General features: G+C 33.8%; 1 protein-coding gene across 2 annotated transcripts in view; it reads left to right on the plus strand.

The window, feature by feature from the left end:
• The window catches only part of LOC135130359 (alpha-tocopherol transfer protein-like), a 50,828-nt gene that overhangs the window by 13,259 nt on the left and 13,023 nt on the right, over positions 1 to 24,546 (plus strand). The window contains exon 1 of one of the 2 annotated variants that reach the window (XM_064057727.1): positions 19,340 to 19,512. The exons of the other annotated variant lie outside the window; for it this stretch is intronic. Within the exon in view, the coding sequence (XP_063913797.1) occupies positions 19,506 to 19,512 (7 nt within the window). The 5' untranslated portion in view covers positions 19,340 to 19,505. Of the gene's footprint in view, positions 1 to 19,339; positions 19,513 to 24,546 lie in introns of those variants that run through there. 2 annotated transcript variants of the gene reach the window in all.

Genomic DNA, 24,546 nt, shown 5'->3' on the forward strand with positions numbered 1-24,546 from the left:
GTAGCGGTCCAGTCTGTTTGCCACTTTTGAATGATAGCCTGTTTAAATAAACTTTTGGCGTCAGGTGCTGGGACTAACAAAATTTCTGCGGCAGATTCCGATTCGACTGCTTCTTTAGCAGCCCTGTCAGCTTCTTCGTTTCCCGATATGCCAGTGTGAGATGGAACAAAGATGAAACGGACGGTTTTGCCGCTATTGGAGAGCATGGTCCACACTTCAAAAATTTGCATGATCAACGGATTGGTTGAATAAATATTTCGCAGTGCGCTTAGACTGGCTAAAGAGTCGGTACAAATGCAGTATTTAGAGGCGCTCATCGTGGTGATAATCTTGCAGGCTTGGAGGAGAGCGTAGAGTTCGCCCGTGAACACACTAGCTGGAGATGGTAGCCGTAATAGTCGGCGTACGGAAGGCCCAACGACGGCTGAACCGACGACGCCTGTGACTGATTTCGAAGCGTCCGTGTATAGAAAAGTCGAATCTGAGCAGGTTGCTTGTAAGGTATGAAATTCTGTCTGGATCACTGAAGCGGGTGTATTAGTTTTGGTGAACTGGAGGAGAGTGGTGTCTGGTCGAAGAGATGGAATTAGCCAAGGCGGGGGTGTAGCGAACTCGTATGGAAGAATAGCGGGGAAGGACGGTATTCCGAGAGTTGCCAGTTCTTGTTGAAGGCGAATTGAGATGGGTGGGATTAGGTGTCGTTTGCGATCAAATAGTATAGTCAGGCGATCGGTAAATACATGCTGGAGGACAGGATTGCTGGGATTTCTAGAGGTATTAGCTGCGAAGGATAACTGAAGGTACTTGAAACGGAAAAGAAGAGGCGGTTCCTTTGCTATGCTATAGAGGCTGATAACTGGGCTTGTGCGGAAGGCCCCAAGGGCTATTCGTAATGCAGAATTCTGAAGAGTGATTAGAGGTGTAAGGAGCCTGGGACGGCATGCTGAGTAGGCCACTGCTCCATAATCAAGTTTGGGTCGTAGTAATGTTCTGTAGATACGAAGGAGGATTTGGGTGTCGGCTCCCCAAATAGGATGAGAGAGGACTTTCAGAAGGTCTACAATTTTTAGACAGGTAGCCTTTAAGTGATCTATATGCGGTTTCCATGAGAGGTGCTGATCAAAAACCACTCCTAGGAACTTGGCTTGAGGAACATAGTCAAGATTTATTCCCTGAAGCTGGAGGGGTGGAGGTAATTGCCCGCTTTTCTGCGAGAAACAGATACATTTCGTTTTTTCGGCTGAGAATCGAACTCCGTTATTTTCGGACCAGGCCTGGACAGTGTGTATGGCTCTTTGGAGTAGACTGGTTATTGATTGGAGTTCCTTTCCTTTTATGTAGAGGATGAGATCGTCAGCAAAGAGGCCACCTTTTACAGGGTGGTTTACATCCTTGAGAATATCATTGATTGCTATGAGAAAGAGAGTCACACTAAGGACGGAGCCCTGAGGGATGCCGTTTTGTAAGTTCTTTTTTCTCGATAACGTGTTGTTTACCCTTACTGAAAAAGTACGGTTGTGTAAGAAGTTAAAAACAAAAAAATAAATGTTTCCAGTGAGTTCCCATCGAAGAAGTTGGTCTAAGATTTTATGCCGCCAAGTCATATCATAGGCTTTTTCAATGTCAAAAAAAACAGCCAGAACTTTGTGTCTATTAGCGAAAGCTTCGCGAATTTCAGATTCGAGATTAATAATGTTGTCGGCTGTGGAACGAAGCTTTCTAAAGCCACTTTGATGGATGTTTAAAAGATGTTCCTTTTCTAGATACCATACAAGTCTCCGGTTTATCATTTTCTCCATGAGTTTACACATTGTGCAAGTAAGAGAAATGGGCCGGTATGAGTTAACATCGAATTTAGGTTTGTTGGGTTTTAAGATTGGAATAATAATAGCTTCTGACCAGAGCTCAGGAAAGGAATGGCCAGTCCAGATGTCGTTGTAAAGATTTAGGAGGATAACTTTTCCGGTGCAAGGAAGATTTTGGAGAAAGATGAAAGGTATGTCATCTGGACCTGCAGCAGAATTGGGACAAGCTTGAAGTGCATTCTCTAGTTCTTCCAGGGAAAAAATATTGTTGAGTGGGTGGACTGAATCGATTTGGGGGGGCGCAAAAGACGATTCGACTTGGTTTTTGTGGGATAAAAAGGCGGGGGTGCAGTTTGCATTGCTTGAGGCCGTCTCGAATTTTTGTGCAAGAAGATTTGCTATGCCTTGATTGTCATCAATAACAGAACCGTGAGAAATTATCTGCGCAGGACCCGGTTGATAAGTATTACCCTTAATACGTTTAATTCTGTCCCATACTACCTTGGTAGGAGTATTGCTGTGAAGGGTGGAAACAAAGCTCATCCAGGAGTTTTGTTTGGCTCTTTTGATGATAAGACGTGTTTGTGCACGGAGTTTTTTGAATTCAATAAAAGAGTCTTGTGATTTTTTACGTTTCCAAACATTGAAGGCTCTCGAAAAACTTTGTTATTTATGAACCTATGTTAATGAAATTTAGTTTATAAATAAAGATGAGTGAGTTCTATGTATGCAACACTTCATTAACATGAAATAATTAATAGAAGGTAAAATAATAAAAAAAAAATCGTCACAAACAAAAATGAAATAAAAAAATTGCAAAATCTGAAAAATAAAAAAAAGTTAAATGGCATTTCTGTAATATACTTTTTCCGTTGCTTTTTTTAAAGCAGTGAGTTGACGTATGCACGCGGGTTATTGTTCTCTACGTCCAAATTTAATATCATTACTTTTGGCGATAAAAAAAAAGTTATTCGAGATGTCTCCTTTTAGCTGATTCACTCTGTACATAGAACAAATCACTGAAAATTACATAGAAATAAAAAGTAACAAAGACTATTCAATATTTTATTATCCCTTAAATAAAACCAGTTTATGGAATTTGTGGCGCACGTTGATACCTACTTCTCATTCTGTTTCCAAAAAACATAAGTGGCGTAAGCTAAGTTTTACATATCTATTTAAAATGGTCTTAAATAATAAATTAAAATAAGAGTCGTTAACATTTGATGTCATCTCATTCATGTAAAAAAAATCATCATAGTTTTTGGAATTTTTATGACTTTGTTTGTCTAGTTGGGTCCCCAACAAAACTCAGATGAGCTGTTTACAATTTGCCACGTACTTAACAATAACACTCTGAGTGATTTCGAAACACTGCACAACAAAAATTTATCCGCCGTACTTGCGCATTTGTGCTGCCTTCAAACTCGTTACCATTTTATTTTAGGAGTGCTTACACAGGTGACTCAAAAAAAATTAATGAATGAGTTAATTTATTTTATGGATTAAATCAGGAAATGCAAAATCGAATGTTGAATCTTGCAGACGTTTCAAGGCTATCGCAAGCATGGTAAATTTTTAATCAAAATATATCTGTCTAACCACCCAACCTTCTTTTTTTATTGTATAAAATAAATTTTATAAAATTACCCACTCTCTAATTTTTTATCGATCAAATTAAGAACGAGTCACCGGATTTTCTCGAAAATGTGAGAAGGCTCATGTCTTTATTTAATAATGGTTAAATAAGAATTACAGTAATATTCAGAACATTTTATTCGATTGTGGCTTAATTAATAATTTGTGTTGAGGCAAGAAACTCATTCAAATCAAACTAATTTCGACGGGACATTCTTCCTATGTAAGTATAAGTATATAAATATAAGCACTTCAAGTTGTTATTATTGTTGAGAGGCCACTTTTACTTATTGAACTAAGAAAGTATAGCACTCGAACCCATTGGGCGACTTCAGTGCTTTCTTATTTTCTCGACATTCGTGACTCCTAGACAAGGCCGTAGCTTGGGGGAGGCCAGTGAAGCTGAGCCTCTCATAGAGAAATTTTTGCCTCCCCTAGTCCCAGACAAGTTATAATTAACTAAATGTGAATTACAACATCGAAAATCAAAATACAATGTAGCATTTCATTTAATAAATAAGCGGAAGCAATAAAAAAGTCTGACCATCGCATTGTGATCCGGTTATTGCAATTCGTAGAAAATGTCGTTTAGTTTAGTTTCTCTGTTTTACTCTCACGTGTACAATTTCGACAAGAGTTATCGCTATTTGTCTTAAATTACGAGTGTTTATAAATATTTTTCGGTTCAACTTCACCTCTGCTATTGCACATGGCGGACGTGATTAAATTGTTTCGTTATTTTATTGATTAATTCAAGATTCAGGAACCGACTTACTCCATTTTACCCAAAATTTGGGAATACAGTACCATTATTCTTAGTATTACATGCATCTACACAAAATGTTACAAAAATATTGATGAGGTCATAAGACACTTGCGCACAAATAGGGGATTATAAGGTTGTAATTGTCTGCAGGCTGCAGGTATTTGGTTGATAAGAAGCCTCCTAAATTGCCTTCTGACGTCATGAACAGGTCATGTTCGTGTTAGCGCTGGTGTGTTTACCTGTGTTTTACAAGTTTGGAAGCAAGTTTTCTTGTGATTTCCTTCGGTTCGTTATACCCTGTTCCAATTTATAGGACTCTCATCAACAATTTGCTGACCTGTTAAGTTTGGTTGTGCCAAGTTCGGTTATTTGAGAGGTGAACAGCGCACCTAACCTAAATATGGCTCATAGTAAACAATCTTGTTCCGTTTTTAATTGTTCATCGACAGAAAAAAGAATCCTGATTTAAGTTTTCACCTTTTTTCTAAAGGGGGGAGAAAATTCGGGTGCTGAATGACTTTGGAATTGCAGAAGTGAGTGATCGTCGAAAACTAATGGGGAATAAAACTTAAAATCGGAAAAAAAATTACCAACAGCATGGCCCTGTGTTCAAGGCATTGTACACAAGATGATTATGAATGCTGAGGTAAAGAGATACTGTTTCCAGGATAAAATCTCAAATTTGACGTTTCAACTGTTAACACAAAACGAGTGCCTATTACGATTTGGTTTCATGATGATATTTATTTTTTACTTTACCTTGAAAAAACTCCTGTCAAAGAAACTTAAATTTTTAAAAACTATCCACCCCCTCAACTTAAACGTAAATAATTTGTAATCCCTAAACCTAACCCTAACCTAAAACATGTTGGTTAAAAACACTTTGTTCTCGTTATTGTGGAATAGTCACTTAATTGTTCAAATAAGTATATATTGCACTATTGCGCAAAAAGTTAAAATACACGAAGAACAATACAAAACACTCAAAATAAAACACGAATTTGCAACACAAAACCGGTAAAACGACGTTCGCCCAATGTTGCCGTGTATTCAGTTCCCTGGATGTGATGTCATACACCAGTTGTTTGAAGCGCGCTAAAATTAATTTGAATTACCAATGTAAGTCTAGCAATACAGGGATAAAAACATCAGTAGATCTATTTTTGCAAAAAGTATTTCTTATAAATTACATAAGTTAATTCATAGTGGATTCTACTCGAAGTAAAACTGAGATAAAATCGTTGCTTTAAGTGCTTTATTAACAAAATGTCCGAAATAATTCGGTGTTTACAAGGCTCTACACAGAATTCACCAGTAAGAAAATGATCCGCATTTGCGATAATTGTCCACCAGTTGGCAACTTTGACTACGACAAGCAATATAATGTTTATGGTATGGCTATGGTTTCGAGTTATATGCAAATCTTTCTGACCGCTGCGCGGAATTGTCCGGTGGGACACCACCTACAGATTTTTCTGAGTGGGACGCGCAACTGATGCATGCTCTTGCTAAATCGCTGCAGTAACCCCTTCCTTGTTTGCACATTTAAAAAGGGTATTTACAGGTAAACTTATCTGCATTAGTAAAATAAATATTACTTGCCTTGCCAACACCTGCTTACTTATTTTTTTCCAAAGAATGTATGTCTGACTAGAATTTAGGAATTATTAATGTAGTTTTAAACACGATCACTTACAATTTTATTTTCAGTTTTCTATTTATATTTTCAGAGCTTCGGTCTAGGGTAATTTTAACGATAGTCGATTTCATACTGTTCGTAGGATGCGAAAGTGTTGGTCTCCCATTTCTGTCAGCGTATCGTCTGCCTGTCGACTGACGATTTTTAAACTACCATGGAAATATTCCAACACTAACCAAAGTTTCTCTGTTCATCCTTACTAAAAATTTACAGTAAACCTCGACTGCATTGGACATGTTCTTTTACTTGTGGTTTTATAATGTATTCATGTAACATTACGCATATGATCTATCGTAAATTTTTATTTTATTAAGTTATATATCCTCTTTAGAAAGCTGATGATGTCATTCTAAAAAAGTATTAAGAAAACGTTGGTTTAAAAATATGATATTTATTTTATTTTCTTCTTTAAATGGGTCGTAATTATATTTGTCATCCTTGGTGAAGTTAGCATTCCTAATTATATATATTTAAATTATTAGTTCATAAATCTGCACAAAGCATTTTACTCTCTGCAAATTGCTTTGCATGTATGCAAAATCGCTTAAGTCAATAACATAACATGTAAATTATAGTTGTATAGGTATGTACATCTTACGTAACCCACCAATACAGATTAGAGAAATATGAAACAAATTTACTTAACGAGTAACAAACAACAATGACAATTTAATTTGAATATAATTAAGTTAGTTTCCATTAGTTGAGAAATAATAGAAACGGGTAACTTCTAAAGATTTCCATTATGTGTTAAGCAAACATAAATTATAGTAATTATTATTAAAGCACAAAATAAATAAATTTCCTAGTAAACGGAACGCGTTCAGTGGGTTTAAATTTTGGTATAATTCTATTTTCTATTCGCTTTTTCAGTTTGTAAATAATATTAATAATAATAATAATTTAATATATCTGAATCAGGAAGCAGCTTTATGTATTAGAAGTAGCTTCATTTACAGATAAATTAGTATTAAAGGATTCACATGGCTATGAAATTAAACAATGGCATAAATGTTTTTAGTTGTAAATAGACACTCGAAAATTTGAACGTTTAGCGAAAAAGCTAATGGCGGATTCGTATACTACAAGTATAGGAGTATATTTTTGTATAACAGTCAAATCATTTTAAAATACAATTCATTTAGATGACATCATCATCTTGTTATTGGTGGGATGATTAGCCCAAATTTTGGTTAGCGTTTAACCATCTGTATGATACTTCTAATATACACATACATACAAAATTTGATAACAATCGGTCCAGCAGTTTCGGAGATTCCGTGTCTAACACTGTAGGCGTCATGAAACGTCGACAAAACATAAAAGTTGCAATTCGTCCAATGGTCTCGATTACTATACATCCTTAGCCTACGCTCGAGAAGTAAAAATTAAAGTAAACAGTTTTTTGTACTATTATCCCTGAAAATGTGAAATTGCATCTGACTTTACCAAAGCGGAATTTTTCTTTCAAAATCTAGAGCTGCAAAGTACCTCCAAACTGTAATTATTATAAAATAAATACATTAACGTGTCAAAATTAATTATTGAAAAAAATATTGTCCTAATGTTATAGCTCGGCAGTTTCAGTTTAAAATGGTAAAAAATCATATATCTAATACTACTATATTGCTAAATCTTCAGAAGTAACATAGAAATGGTGTTCACGGACAGAGAGAGACATAAGATGTTGTTTTCTGCCTACAAGAGAACCGAGGGTCTGTGTGCATGTGCACAAAATAGAAGCGAAAGTACGAAATGTCAAAACGCATCCAGTCACGCTATCGACTACAAATTAAGCAAGTACGAGTGTATGCGCAGTACTGTTTAGTACCACAGAGTGACAGAGAGGTCCGATATATTGCTCTGCCGTTATGTTTTCGGACTCTTTTGAGGCCAGTTAGCAATATAGTACTATTAGATATATGTAAAAAATGCATTTCTAAGTTCAATATTTAGGGTATTTTTACCTAATGAATTTTGGGTTAGTACCACTGAAAGTCAGCATCCGTACGCCTTTCCAAATTTATTTGGCAACAAATCTGCATAATTTGAAAATGGGTTCATTTGGGGCTTCCCTCATCTTTTTTAATAGTAGGTAAACGTTTGCCTTGAAAATTCGGATTTCAAATTGATTTTACGAATGTGACATTTGACACTTATTAATGACAAGGCTAATGCCAACCTAAACACGAACAACTGGACTGGTAATATTACTAAAATTATTATTTATTACAAAATTAAATTTTGGAAAGCAGTACAAAAAATTATGAACCTACTTTACTCACGCCAAAACCGAGTAGTGTAACTCGCTTACATTAAATAACTATCACGTTAACTACTATTGAGCGAAAAATAAAAAAATATATTTAGTAATTAATTTATATATTTTGAAAAGACGATCAGAAGTCGACTTTAAATAAATTTAATTTTTACAGTCAAAGAGATGGTACGCATTTTATTTATTACTAAACTGAATATGTATCTTACACTTTTTATGGAGAGGTCTAATTTATGTTATTGACCAATGGGCTCAATGTTCTAGTAGTGATTAAAAGGAAATAAAAATGGTATTGTTTCGAATTAATTTATTCATCAGCTTAAGTATTAACAGCAGTATTGTCACATTTGAACTTTGAATGATTTTCATTTTAGGTTTATGTTGTGTTGTGACGAGAACTGAAGCATGAATAAAAAAATTCACGGAGATAATCATATGGATCTACACTGGTTTGCACATCCACAAAATATCAGTTTAAAGATTAACAGTAACGACGACCGGTAGCTACTACATTTTTTCTAATTCTAACTAAACATTATTTATTATTTCAAGAATATTAATCATCTGTTTATTTTATCTAGCATGTTGATATTTGGATGGTATTATAGTAATGATTCCTCATGACGATTTTGGAAATATATAATAATTCAACAAAAAAAACTTGACGTACAAACAACAACTTTTTTACACCTTAATATATGCCATTGAAATAAACGTGAAAAATGTGTTGTCCAGAATAAACACCATTGTTATTTATAGTTTTACAGTTTTTATTTATAACATCTGTATCTACGTTAAATCAAACATAGTTTCACCGCCATTTATAATTGTCAGTACAAATTATGTCATTACACAATAATAAATTTGCATTGTAATATAAAAAAAAATATTAAAAAAAAGTAAAACGTAACATGTTCATTTATGAATATGATGAACAAAATTATCTAACTGTTAATAAGACGTGTCGCGCGCAAAAAACAAATTAGGCGCTATTGGGTCCACATTTAGGTAAACTAGACGGAACCACATAAACAGAGGTATATAACAAATCTTGTATTCCATCTAATTTTCATAAGTATATATAAATATGACTTAAACGCCACCAATTTGTTGTGAGACTCAGACTTTTGCAATAGTTAGTGTTCTTTATTTTATTTTATTTTTTTATTTTATTCTTTTTTAGTTACTGTCATGAATTAGTTTAGTTAGTTTGATATTATTCCTGTAATTGGGTGTTACGTGTAGGAATAAATATTATTATTATTATTATTATTTAGATTAGTCACTAAATTGTTGCTTGCACAATAACACAATTTGCGATTGCTCTTTTCAATAACAGGTGACCTGAAGTATCTCACTGGAATTAATTAGAAGTGCTGCGATAATACGTAATGTTTACAAATTAAAAACTACTTAAATTATTTGGAAAACAGGAATGAGGCAGCAGACTACTACTGACGTAGATAGCACTTCCACTAAACAATAACCTACACTCAAGAGCGTAAGGTCATTATTTCCACTACTTCTTGTTAATAATTATGACGTAAATCATCTTTCAAGGTCTATCAATTACGTAAAAGTAAAATCATTTTTCATTTTTAATGTAAAAAAATAATACAAATTATTGCTTTCGTCACAATAGTCAAATTATGTTTTTAATTTTAAATTATTACAAATAATAAGATTTCAACTACAATGACTTTAACAGTATACACCTTCCTATGAAAGGTCAAACTTGACAATAAAGACATACGTGTCTATCTTAAGTTTTACATCATCAAAAATTAATAATATGAGATGATTGCCCGCATTTACTCATTTTAGTTGTATATGCTGCCAGTAGCTGTGTATTAATGGATTTTTTTAATAAATTTAAAGTAAATCTTAAAATCCAGGAACATTTGTAAGCCTCAGTAGCTGTATAATTTAAGAAGTAAAAAGTATGACCTCGCACAAATCATTAAAAACCGAACAGAAACAAAAACTATACTTAATTTAATTAAGGCATTCACGGACGTATCCGAGTTGCGCCCGCTACCTGAGTTTTCGAACTCAAAAAGTGCGAATTGCGCACTTTTTACTGTAGGTTAATAAAATTACGGTTTTTTCGTAATCTACATCATAAAGAATTTTTTTATAATTTTTTTGGGACTCCCGAAACCCCCGTATATAAAGTACTGAAGAGTTAATCCGCCATTTTCCAGACATCCGGTAGTAATTTACCTACTAATTGAACTTAATATGTTTTATATGTACATTTTAATTTGGTGTAGAGTTCCCTTAAAAATGGAACCTCACTAAAACTACGTATTCATCAATTTATTTTTGGAGTTCATTTATATGTACGTAAGTAATTGAAATATCCCATATTGACGTCATACAACATTGGATTTTCCAATGGAGAGTATTTTTTACCTGCATTAATAGGGTCTAAGAACGCGGTAAGGGAGCATTCAGGTAGTGAGCGCAATTCGGACATTTTCCGACTGGTAAAAGACGCAACATCTATCTTTTTCAGGTCATTGCGCAATTCGGACTCCCCCGCATTCACAAAGCTTAGCAATAAAAATATTTTAAATTAGAGTTTAAATCTATTTTGAAATATTGCATGGGGTCAGACGTGTTTACATTTCCATGTGCCAGTTTTGGGTAGGGATCGTCAGTAAGGAGTTCGATGGGTACTGGTCGACCTGACTAGTGCATCAATCACTTCGAGACTTACAGTAAGCCTTGCGGTTCGTAGCCTGCAAGCAGGCGAATTTGTTGACCTCTTAGGCCGGGGACATATCTGGCGGAACTTTAGCTGCGTAATTTAGCACGCGGAATTGCGCTCCATGGTGTCAAGTGAAAATACATGTCGAAATTTTTCCAAGAGTCCATCAAAGGATCTAATCGACATTCGATAATATTTAAAAAAATTCTCTGGATGGCGTCTTCTTTCTTCATATTGGCAATTGAACTGGCCAATGCTTAGGCGTTTTAAATGCAATGGATATACTCCATATTTTCTTCTGTTTTTGTCATTTTCTAGAGCTACGTTGAGCTGATACTGACACCTCGCGAAATTTCCGCATAGATTTGTCGAGGGGTGGTTGAAGCTGATATGTCCCGGGTCTTAGACGTGTGAGGCTGCACGCTAGCGTCAACAGTTACATCATTACACTCTAAAAGAGTGCACTGTACCTTGCCTTCCATCCAGATCAGGCTAACTCACAACCTTCAAGGCCTATTCGGTTCGAAAATGGTTCGAAGAACCGGACCTTTAGTGTAAAGAAAAAGAGTATAGGTAAATTATTATCTCCCGGTTACGCAGGTACACGGATTAAGGCTAATGGGCGGACCGTCGAGACTGTGCAATAATATATAGTGGACCAAGAGCTATAAGGTTATATGGCCATCATAAAATCATCCCATTGTGTCGAAGTTAAGTTGTTTAAAATAGAAAAGGTTTTAGGGTCGTAAATAACGTGTCCACTGCAGCTCGACCGGCTGTTGTGGTTTCGTTCAGGGGGGGCTTTCAATAAATATGAAAATCCACCACACCACTATTTCTTTACTACCTGCAACCGCTGAGGGTTCCGAAATAACCACTCGCTTTGAAAGCCGGCCCTGTTAAATGTGAGCAAGAAATGTTTAGAAGACGATTTATTGCCAACCGGTAAGCTTAGTGCGAACCACACAAAGGGGGTATTTATTTACGGTCAACTAATTTTATGATGGTCATATAACCTTATACCTTTTGGACAAGTATACAAGAATGCACTTTACCAAAAAAAAAAAACTGTTTTTATTGAAAAGAATTAGTAGTAGTGTAACATCCACGCCACAAATAAGTTATGCGCATGTCCAAATTATACTTTTTTGTATAACATTTATAATTAATTTACAAATACATATAATTATGTATTTATCTGCCATTACTAAAATTCTGCCGGTTGATTATGGGGCTCGGAATTTTTTGATGATTATGTTGCAGTGACATTTTCTTTCCCTTCTGTCTTCAAAAAAGCTTTACACTTTGATTTTCGCGAAGCAAAACCCCACCTTTTTGTAGAACCACCAGATAACATTTTTTGAAACGCAAACTTGAAATTATCGACAAGTAATAATTCCTTGCCTTTTTCATTATACACTAATTGCACTGAGCTTGCCATGTTAACAATGCTAAGATGTTGCCAAAACTAAATTGCAACTCAATAATTTGAAAACAGGTAAATTAAGGGTAGGAGGTGTTTTAAACAACTAAACCACCCCTAATGTAGGATTGGGTGTGGGAGACAATTTACCTGCGGTCGGGGGACAACTTACCTATGGTTTTTAGAAATTTGTAAATTTGGGAGACAACTTACCTCCTCCGGTTCTATCGGCTCAACAACCACTTGTGGGATCCGTGTCATTCCATACCTGATTTTGAGACCGGCAAAAAGCTCTGCGTTCCCAGGATACCTGCGGAGCTAGCGTGGTAATCACTAATCAGCTTTTCGCTTTCCCCGAGCCGTCGAAAGCTCTTCTTCATGGCGGGAGAAAAAAAAGTATCTCCCCATCTGCGCAACCGCCCGGTTTCCCGTTGTCAGAAGTATATGTTACCAAATTTTTCAAAGAACTGAAGTCTTTGGGGAAAACAGTCTGTATCACGCGAATATGGGAGTTGAGATAGACCAAGAATAGCTATATTTTCGCTTCTTTATTCCTAAAAGTAGCCGTACCGTATAGGATAACACTGTTCTTTGAAAGCTCCTCAGATATTTTGTACTACAAAAATGAGATCCATTTTATTCATGCTAAGTACTTACTATTTGGATGTAATGTTGTAACAATCTAACAAACTTAACTTCTTCTGATCTACATATGTAAAATTATACTAGAAACTGAAGAATTTGAGTTCAGGAGTTATTTACACCTAATTTGTGACTTTAAGATCTTAGAACGCATATAGGAAAGCTGAAATTATTTTTAAGAATTCAGGTTTTGCTGGATCATAATAAATAAATAGTTATTTATTTACGATGGATGAAAAAGTGCCTATTATATAGACGAGTCTGAGGTTTGATGGCCAAGGCGTAGCCGACGCTGTTATAGGTACACTTGCCGAGGTGGAATTACATTTTTCCGTCTACCTTTCCGATTTCACTAAATTAAAAATTGGTCTAAAGAGTTTAGACAGTACTTCTCTCGCTGTCGGGAACGTGACTACTGCAAGCCTATTATGTCTTTTTTGTATTAAATTTTTGTAATTCTTGATTTAATCAATAAAATTAATTTCATCATTCTTTACACATTTTTCCAGCAAAATTTTGCGATGGTGTCATAAATTTTTAGGGGGATGAGCAAATACATTTCGATCAAAATTTTACCATGCTTATGATTATTATGATTTGAAACATCTCCAAGATTTCAAAGCAATCGGTTTTGTAGTTCCTGATTAAATCAATAAAATAAATTCACGCATTCATTAATTTTTTTGAGTCACCCTGTATATCCAAATCCAAAAAATATGAATGGAATGATAAATCACAAGTTAGTACAGACTCATCACATTTTGTACGTTTTAGACTGGATTTATTCGGCAAACTTTTGAGCTGACGTCATCAATTTTTTGGAGGGGATAAGTAAATATATTTTGATTAAAAATTGATCGTGCTTGTCATAACTGTAAACCATCTGCAAGATTTCAAAGTATTCGGTTTTGCAGATTTACAATTAAATTGCAAAATATTGTTTCATAATTTTCATTTTTTTTCCAAAAATCTGGACGTTTCGGGTAAATACTTAATTCGGAGTCATAAACTACATGTGTAGGACTATGTTATTTTATACAATTTAAAACCCATCTACACGATATTCCTAATACAAATACAAAATTTCGCAACAATCGGTCCACTACTTTCGGAGATTATCTGTCTAATAAAAATCCGGGACGGCAGACAGACGGACAGACGGACAGGCAGACGGAAACGGGAGACCTATTTCTTCGTCCTCTGGGGATCATGAAAGGCCGAGAAAACGTAAAAGTAGAGAGTCGGCCGACGGACTCGATTACAATACTTCCTTTGCTTACGCTCGAGAAATAAAAATTAAATAAATTTAATTACTTCCCTAGCGTAAGCTAAGAAAGTATTGTAATCGAGTCACTCTGGCGATTAGCTAGTTTCATGAGTGTTTTCTCGACGTTTCATGACCCCTAGAGTACGAAAAAATAGCCCCTCTGTAGTTTCAACTTGTCTGTGTATCTGCCGTCTGTCCAGATTTTTATTAGACAAATAATCTCCGAAACTACTAAATTGATTGTTATCAAATTTGAGATGTATGTCATGAATATTTTGTAGATGGTAAAACACTAACCAAAATCTCACAAACAGTTTGATTACGTCATCTCCAAATGTTACACTAGCAAATGTTATTTAAATTTTGAAAGGTAACATATTCCTCCGTTTCAGACAGCCAGATTTCTGAAAAAAGTCAATACCTATTATAATTTTTATCCCTTGGATAATTTTGGCATAATTATACCTACGTGGTGAACTATGCAAAGTCAAACTTATGTTATGAAAATTTCACACAGAATGATGAAAAATTTTGCAAATTATTATCTAGTTTGAAATTTTATGCTGATTACAGTGTTTTGTGAAGGATCAGCCTAATTTGTTTTAAAGAATTTACTAAATGGTAAATGTCATTTGCAGGCAGTGATTCAAAGTTCATTGACTTGTATGCTTCGTGGTAAGTACCTATGCAGTAAGAAACGAATTCCTTAAATCAAGCTCAGCACTATTATTTTAGAATATGATTTTCAAGTGTAAAAATGTATTCCATTTTTTAATAATTTAATGAACGTTAAAACTGTAACAAGAAAAAATCGACACTAAAATGAAGTTCGTACAACGAATAAAAAGTCACCAAATATTTATCATTAAGTTAGTGCAAAATGAAAAATAAAATAAGCAAGGCACTTTGGTGGATTTCCAATTTTCAATTAGCTCATAACCTAAGCGATTTTTTCAATATTAATCTTCGGACAGGTCAACTTTTTTTTAAATATGGTAACACTTTTTGAAGTAAAAATATATTTTGTGTAGCCAGCAGTTTTCGGAAAGTGACGTCATTGACGATTTTTTTTAATGACAACCCCAACCTTTTCTTTCTGATTCTGATACATTCCTTTAATGGTTAAATGATCGTAGAAAAAAATCCGTACTTTACAAAAGCATTTTTTTGTGAAAACTAATATTACACTTGGAAAAACAAAATTTTGATTTTCATTGGAAACATGGAAACAGATGAAGGGTTCCAAACTATTGAAGCCCTGCTATCCAAAGCATCGTTTTTATCTATGAAAATAAATAATAAAAGAATTGCAACTATATAAAAAGAAGATTTTTGGAATCAAAAACCGGCGAATTATTATTGAGGGTGTTAAATTTGACAGAAGGGGACACATTGTGCAAACGATTCCTTATCATTTATTACTTATCAGAATCATAGTGCATTTATTCAACTGAACGCGACAGAATCGAAATTTTAGTGATGGTTCGATATGGTGCCAAAGTAAGAATTCATGAGGAAGCATGTGATTTATCGAATTAACAAAATTCTGATAGATACCCCATCGCTAGATTCACAATAAATAAGTATAATACACACAACTTTTTCGCAACATGGTACTGTAGAGACTTATCTGGACGAGGTCGATCTTCTGTCCTTCATGACCACTGGGCGGAAAAATATCTTACGGATGCAATTCCCCAGTTGAAGCAAGGTGTGTTTTACGGCGAGTAGCGGGGACGCTTTGATCTGGTCCACAAGGTCGTAGCCAGTGCGTCGCTTGGAGTGTTTACAGCTTGTTAAAAAACTACTTCTATATTACTATATTACTTCAAATAAAAATACTCGATGCCCTTTTTAATTTTTCAAACACATGACCACAGATTTGTGATCTTGAAATGTTATATTATGTTGATATAGTCCAAAAGAAAAATATATTTGTAATCAAACTATCGCCGCGACAGCACTGGATCGAGCGTATGAAACACAATTCCGCGCGTTGTTCATGACACTAAATTAAATATTTACTAGAAGCCGAAGAAAAACCGTATATGTGTGTCGGACAACTTGTTTTAAACTCAAATACCGCCGGCACAATTGTTAACAAATTAATTAAAAAGAAAAATACCATCCGTACAAAGTGCACTTAATTTTTAGTGTTTATAAATAATATTTTCTTTTCCGATGAAGCTAACTTTTGTTTTAAACGAGAGCATAAATCACCATAATTATATCGATACTTTTATCATGAGACACAAGAATCTCATACTCACAGCAAAATAAATGTGTGGGTTAGATTTTTTCAAGAAACGTTAATTGCGCGCTATTTAGATTTCTTAGGTTTTGACTGTGTTCCCGCTCTTACAGTTATTATTATTGTTATTATGTTTTAAACCACTAAAATGATAAAATGCCCAACCAACGAATTTGGTTCCAACAAGATGTATAGTAAACCAAGAGTTATAAGGTTATATGGCCATCATAAAATCATCCCATTGTGTCGAAGTTAAGTTGTTTACAATAGAAAAGGTTTTAGGGTCGTAAATAACGTGTCCACTGCAGCTCGACCGGCTCTTGTGGTTTCGTTCAGGGGCAGCTTTCACTAAATATGAAAATCCACCACTCCACTATTTCTTTACTACCTGCAGCCGCTGAGGGTTCCGAAATAACCACTCGCTTTGAAAGCCGGCCCTGTTAAATATGAGCAAGAAATGTTTAGAAGATGATTTATTGCCAACCGGTAAGCTTAGTGCGAACCACACAAAGGGGGTATTTATTTGCGGTCAACTACTTTTATGAGGACCATATAACCTTATAGGTCTTGGTTCACTATATTTTGGCGTGGAAGTGAGAGAGTTTCTTGCATATATCCAATAGTACTATATTGCTAACTGGCCTCAAAAGAGTCCGAAAACATAACGGCAGAGCAATATAATATCGGACCGCTCTGTCTCTCTGTGGTACTACGTGGTACTGCACATACACTCGTACTTGCTTGCGTTGTAGTCGATAGTAGAGATGGGTCGTTACTGTAGGAACCGTTCCACTGTAGTGCTACCATCGAGTAGCGGACTGTAGTGCTCCTCGCGACAAAAGTAACACGTTCCACTCTGCGTTCCACTTGGAACTCGAAACGATATTTGTACGGGAGTTACGGGACGGAAATTCAAGGAACGAAATCATAAAACACGTTTGTCCGGAACGTTACAAGAAACGCAAATAGTGAGGGCTTGGGAACTGAAAAAGAAGAGAATAATGTTTCTGTCATTAAAATAATTGTGTGTTTATCAACACAAAAAAGATATCAGGAAACGTTTATAAGTAGGTATTTATTTTATAATATTTATGAAAAAAAAAGAAAAAGAAAATGTACGCGGATCAAAAGTCGACCCGATAGCATGACTGGATGCGTTTTGACATTTCGTACTTTCGCTTCTATTTTGTGTACATGCGTACAGACCCTCGTTACTCTTATAGACACAAAGCAGCATCTTCTGTCTCTGTCTGTCCGTGAACACCGTTTCTATGTTACTTCTGAAGAGTTAGCAATATAGTAGTATAAGTTATATGGTTTCTTGACAATATTTTTGAGAGAAGATGGGCAGAGCGACGTGGGTCGTTTGAACGGCCGGCTCGTTTGCCAGTTTTAAAGCTGCTTGATTTTTTTTCTGGGAGATATTTAAATCTAAAGAAGTACATTATGAGATCAAACAATCTGGTCATCTCAAGACCCGAATTTGAATAGAATCTCAGATATGAATACAAAGTGTTGGTATGTGTCAAACGTATGATGAATGGCAGTTTGAACATTTACAATAGTTTTGTTGTTGTTTCACTGTAGAATTTCAGTTCAAATTGTGTTAATATATCGAATTTTTGTTTTTCTATTTTAATAAGATTTTTGCCCAAAAAATGTTTATGTAAGGTACCAACTAGTTTCTACGACTACTTAACTGATCTTTTAGAATCCAAAAGAAAAAGTTGGGCTGCCAATTAAAAAATGAATTTTTATGCAGCACTTTACCAACACTCTGTATATTGATAAAAACATTTTTTTTGTTTTGTTATAGATATTTTTTAATAGCTAGAAATATCTGCGTAAATTTCAAAGAACAAATTTAGCAGTTACAGAAGAAATTAAAAAAATGTATTTTCTAGAAGGGTCATAAAGGGTGAGCTAACCCCAAACACTTTACTTTCTTTGGACGCCTCTAATACAACTACTATGAGGTAATCTGTAAATTATGAATAACTTTGTTTGTGAAGATTTTACGTATATTATTGAAAAAGGTGTGCTACTTGGAACTTAATAATAAATCAACTTGATTTTCATAACTAGTTTGACCTACATAAGAATGTATTTAAATATTGCCTATTGACCTTTTTAATTAAGATTGATTAAATAATATTGTAACTGTAAAGAAGATTATATTGTTTTTATTTTATAAAAAAAATACCAGTAAAATATTTCTGATTTAAATAATTTTGACTTAATATAATTAGTTCCCTTTTATTCTAATCTGGTCTTGGTTATAAATTAAAATTGATAAACTTTAGCATAATTTGTCAATTAATTAGCTACCTAATAAATAAGCCTGTATTCTTTCCTCTCCAATAAAAAGTTTTATGTTAAGGGCACAGACAACAGAATAAGAAAATATCCACGTATGTTATACAACAAAATAAAAACTCGGGGGTCTAACATAAATAATTAAAGAGATATCATAGTAAATACAGATAAAGTAGCAAACGAGATCATAAAATTGTTGATAACAATCGCTAGTAAATATTTTATTATTTATGATCTGACAAGCGAATGTTGATGATTAATGGTGATGCGTATCCCAAATATAGCACTAGTCAGGCGATAAAATGTTTATTTTCAAGAAATGATATAATTGAAAGGGAATATGTTGTGCATGCGGCTGTTTCGCACTGGATATATACAGTAATAATAATTATTGCGCTGTTTTACACAACTTGGAGCAACAGTTAGAAATATTCACGTGATATTGTTTATTATAAGCGGCACATCCGACCTTCATCTACTCCTATTCGTTATGACATACACAATGGTTGTGCATCACGATTATTAACTAGCTAGGAACATTAAAAACTCTTTCAAATGAAACGAAAGTCAAAGAATAACCTTTATGCGCATGCCACTAAACTTTTTACACCTGTACCAGAGTGGAGTACATCAACATGAAGAATGCTAAGAGACCACACTCTGTTTGGAAAGTTTGTTGTGTGTGCTGAATAAAGTGTAAAATCAACATGCCACGTAAGTTTTTTTTTTACTCTGTGGATAAATGAATAAAAAACGGCAGCTTTTTTTTTAATGTTATCAATAAAATGTAGTTCCAATAGTTGTAATTATATCTAATACCTGAATATTACACATTCACATTACCAACTCTTCTTAATTATAGTAGGTAATCTTACCTGCATCAACTGTTTCTTTAGAAATTGTTTTTAGGACATCTGTATACCTAAGTATGTATTATGTACGTTTGTCAGACTTAAAAAAAAAAAAATCACCCGCTTATTTTATAACATTTACGGATCAGTGATGTGATGAGTCTTAATATAATAATAATATCATCAACAACAATAATAATGGATTTTTAAACACTTTTGCTACCACCTAATTGTTTTTACTTCGGGAAATAACTACGTTTTAAATATTTTGCTGCAACGGTTAATAATTAGCCTGACGTTTTTTATTGCAATTTACCTGGGAGGACCGATATTAGTTGCAGCGAATACAACGAAAATGCTTGAAAATTTATGACACTTGATGATTTTTAACAAGTCCCTAATTACATAATGAGCGTGAAACTGCCTTTTTATTTTTCGATACCTTGTTTCCCCTGATGCTTTCTTCATTTTTATCTCATTTGAAAGCTTTTTCTATTCGACAACTTACAGTTCATTTTATATTATGTTTTCACATTTACTGTATCTTCCGCAGTTTCTCGAAATAATACATAATAATGCATAACGTTGATATACTTACAACAGCGAATATTTGACACACAGGTATTAACAAATTGTAACAAAAACCTTTCACTTTATTCATCTTTGCGTCAGATATAATATTGGTTTCGATACATGACCTAAAAATCCAAGGTGGAGCTGAAGATCGAACGTCAAGGAAAATTTTAGAACAGGTTGTTTTCTTGAAGCTATAATTGACAAACAGCATCACTGAAATAGTCTTTGTTCGTTAATTGCATCCAAAGTTCACAGTTTTAATAGCGTCAAAATATCCATTGCTTGCACAAAAACATTTTTCATTTGTATTAATGCAGAAGAAATTGCCATTGTATTTTCTAGATACTTACTTAAAAACTATATTTTACTCAGCGACTTTACACTCCAGCCAGATTAATATGAATAATGTATCAGGAATAAACATGAACTTAACCATAAATGTGCTACTTTCTAAAAATTTTCTTTCTGCATTCATGTAATGTTGATGATATCTCATCTAGTCGCCCACTATTTGAGTAAAATTAAGTTGACATGTATTTACGAATTATGTTATTAAAAATTGTCGTTTTAAAATTTATTTTCCTGCAGATTCTTGTTGAGCAAAATTTTTAAGCAGATCATAAATCGTTTTTAAAAACTATAACAGTTGTATTGGTATGATAACAACATTAAGTTTTATAGCCAATTTTATCCAATTTTCGTAGTGAAAATAATAGTGACTATATTGTATGTAACCATTGTACTTACTAAAAAATATAAACTGGGCAATATTTGGCGTCTTCTTACTGAAAACAATAATGTCCGATGATCGTTAAACGTTTGTTACAATCTAATTACTTTTGGATGGAAAAATAACTACAGTTTAAATATTCCACCTCAATAGTTAATAAGTAGTTGCCTGGCGCTTTTTACCTTAACTTACTTGAAAGGACCAGCGTCAGTTGTAATACACTAGTAGCGTTTAGATTTGGGCGTAGTAAGCTTGTTTCTGGTAAACGTATTTATATAGTTACAGAGCTGCTACACTCAGATGTAGCACTAAGGTTTTCATTTGTTTCACTATTCGAATAGTAAGGCGGGGTTTACATTTATATTATTTAACATAATTGATAACATAGTTTTTGCTAAGCGATAACATAAAATATTTCCTGGGAATAACAATATTAAAACCTGGTTATATTTGGCTCATTTACCTTAATCTGTTTCTAGGACAATAGAAAAATTTACTGTTACTACTAATTTAAAAATAATTACAGTTTTCAAAAATTTTGCGGCGTTGTATAATGGTGACACAATTTGTTCCAAAGGTTAATTGACATGGCCACATCAATAAACAAAAGTCTTCCTTTAGTTAGTGCTAGATGATCATCGATTAATTGTTTTTCTCATCGCCCTCTGGGCGTAGTGAACAATGAGATAGACAATTTGCTTCTCCAACGTTAGCTGGAAGATGGGTTTTGTTAATCGTCTGTTGGAGTAGTAGTTAGGTACGACTGTCACATCAGTGCTTTAAAATTCTTCTAATTCCTTCTAATTTTTACAAGTTGATTGAAATTATATCATTTGTAAATGCGCAGTTTAATAGCGTGACACTGTTTTCTCATGCATACCTATTGACCCCCATGCAAAATGTAAATAAAAGTTATATAACATTACTTAAAGATAAATAACAATTTATGTAAAAAACTTGAAATATTTTTTTGTTGTACACAGGGTAATGCAAATAAGAGTACATTCTGACGAATTTTAGATATACTTACATCTATTTTACAACTAGAGTCTAAAAATGTTAAAATAAAAATTACTGAACACTACAGTTTTTCTACTTGTAGTAAAACGAGAAATATGGTACGACAATCAGCTTGGCATAATAAAAGACATCGCTATTTTCGTTAAATTTATTCTTGGAACTGTAATAATTATCTCATGCAGCAATAATAACCGCAAGGTGTAATTATGTAACAATTGCTCAAAATGCATACCCTGATTTCGTAAACATACTTCCAATATAAACTAAACAAAGTTGATCTCTGACCTAATAACCATTTGCGACTACAGCATATATTTCTTATGTTGTCCCTCCAAAAAAGATCAAGTAAAATAAAAAGGGGACTATGCAGTAATGAATACTTCTACTGTTGTTATTACAACGGTGTTATACACCCTACTCTGGAAGTACGTTGACCTTACGATGCAAATTGGAAATACAGCACATTTAGGTCATTTGGAATGCCTTTATATTACTGAAAGTATTGTGTGTACTTCGAAAGCAAGGTGTCTGTCGCGCTCCTTATTATACAAATGTCTCGTATTGATTGTCGTTTTTACTATTCGAACATAATCTAAGCGTACTTTATGGACTACGAACGCCGTACTTCTTAAGTTCTAAAGTGCGTAATTTAATTCAAATTTAGCGAAATTCGGAGGAACGCCGTCGTATATAAATTTTGAATGCCGTACTTTATAAGCGACTAAAGCCCAAGTTGATTTAAATTTTATGATAGAAAATTTTCTGAAGGTCGTACATTTAATTTAGAATTGCTTGTACAGGGTGACTAAAAAAAACGAATAAAGCAATTTATTTTATTGATCCATTAAAAAACGGTTCACCGCATTTTCCAAAAATGTTGAGAATTCAATACTGTTATTATTACTATTACACTGTACTTATAACTAGATTTTTTGTAACGAGGAAAGTTTTATCAAATACCGTAGACCAATTGTTTGTTAAATGGGAACCGTATATCTTATTTAATTTGACACTCAGTAGTTGTTATAAGTACAATAAAAGCCATAATAAATGAGTATGCGTAAATTATAAAACTAACAGAAATTCTAGGCAACAATAATTCAGTTACTGTGTTTTTTTCCGCTCGAACTACTCCAACATACGTATTCAGCCTTCTGCAATTCTGAACAAAATAGCGTTAGGCGTAAATGTCATCCTTGGTTGATTCACAAAAAAAAACCTACAAAAACCGTGTTAAGACTATACTTACTAATTTTAATTTATGTTCACCTTGAAGTATAACTATAACTTTTTTTAAATAGAGCTTTGTGTATTTCTCATCATAAATTTACGAGTTGTTTAATGCTTGCACTTAATAGAATAGAATAAAATAGAGTTATTAGTGTTATACTCACAAGCATTTACACACGACAGCATGGTATAATACTCTTATATCTAAGGAGTATACTTATGTATAAAACACTACAGAATCACATACGGATAATATAATAATTAATAACTATAACTAATAAGCATTCACGTTCGCTGACAGAATTTTTTCTGTGGTTAAGTTGCAATCTTAAGATCACTAGAAACTAAAGATTGGCATCAACTGTATAATTTTCTAATTCAAATGTCAAATCTGAATTGTGTGGAAAAAACAAGGTTCTTCAATTTTTTTTCTAATTTCAACACGCTTCAAGAAAATCCTTAAATACAGCATGAAAACAATTTCCACAAAAGTAGTCACGGAAAGCCCATTTTAAAGGAAAAGAAACAAGAAATATTTCATGCTTTTCAAAAAATTACAGAGAAAAATGGACAACGCTTGGGTAAAACGGAAACAGTTAAACTGGTGGCAGAAATATTTTCCGTAAAGTTCGCTGGTGTTGTGGAGTGTTTTTCGAATTTTAAAATAATACCGATACAACGGCGCCGGTGCCGTTAATACAATCAGAATCAGAAAGACGACTGCACAGATTTATATACCTACATGCTTTGTTGGTTCCGCTCTACAATTGGTTTTAAGTTTTATATACTAATCGTTATTGTTTTGTAAGATGGAAAACACTCGGCTTTGAGAATAATTGTTCGTAACACATATAAATTTAGGTTTCCGAAGGCGAAGTTTTTCACATTTTAAACACGTTGTAGCTGCTAGAATCAAATTTCTATTACTCTTTACTTTACTTTATTACTTATTCTATTTACTTTTCATTTTCTTGGATGAGACATGGATACACCAAAACGGATCCATGGTAAAATTGTGGATCCATGATTATGATATCAAAGCTTGTCCTCCTAAAATAACTATTGAAGGGAAAAAATTCACAATTTTACATGCGGGTTGCCATTTGGGCTTTTTAGAGGGATGCGATTTTCTCCTTGATTCAAAAATAGATTCAGCAGATTACCACAAAACCATCACATTTTCGATATTTGACATTTACTTACTTACATGTCACATTTTTGATACCTACTTTCTGACATTCCAGTTATACATTATACACTAGAACAATTATGTCCGCATGACACAGCTTAAAAAAAAAGTTGCCAAATCTAGTTACATCTACCAAACGTGAATTCTTTATA

The sequence above is a fragment of the Zophobas morio genome, unplaced genomic scaffold (genome assembly GCF_036711695.1).
Source record: "Zophobas morio isolate AGI-343-1 ecotype UQ-CSIRO unplaced genomic scaffold, CSIRO_AGI_Zmor_V1 ptg000017l, whole genome shotgun sequence".
Lineage (NCBI taxonomy): Eukaryota > Metazoa > Arthropoda > Insecta > Coleoptera > Tenebrionidae > Zophobas > Zophobas morio.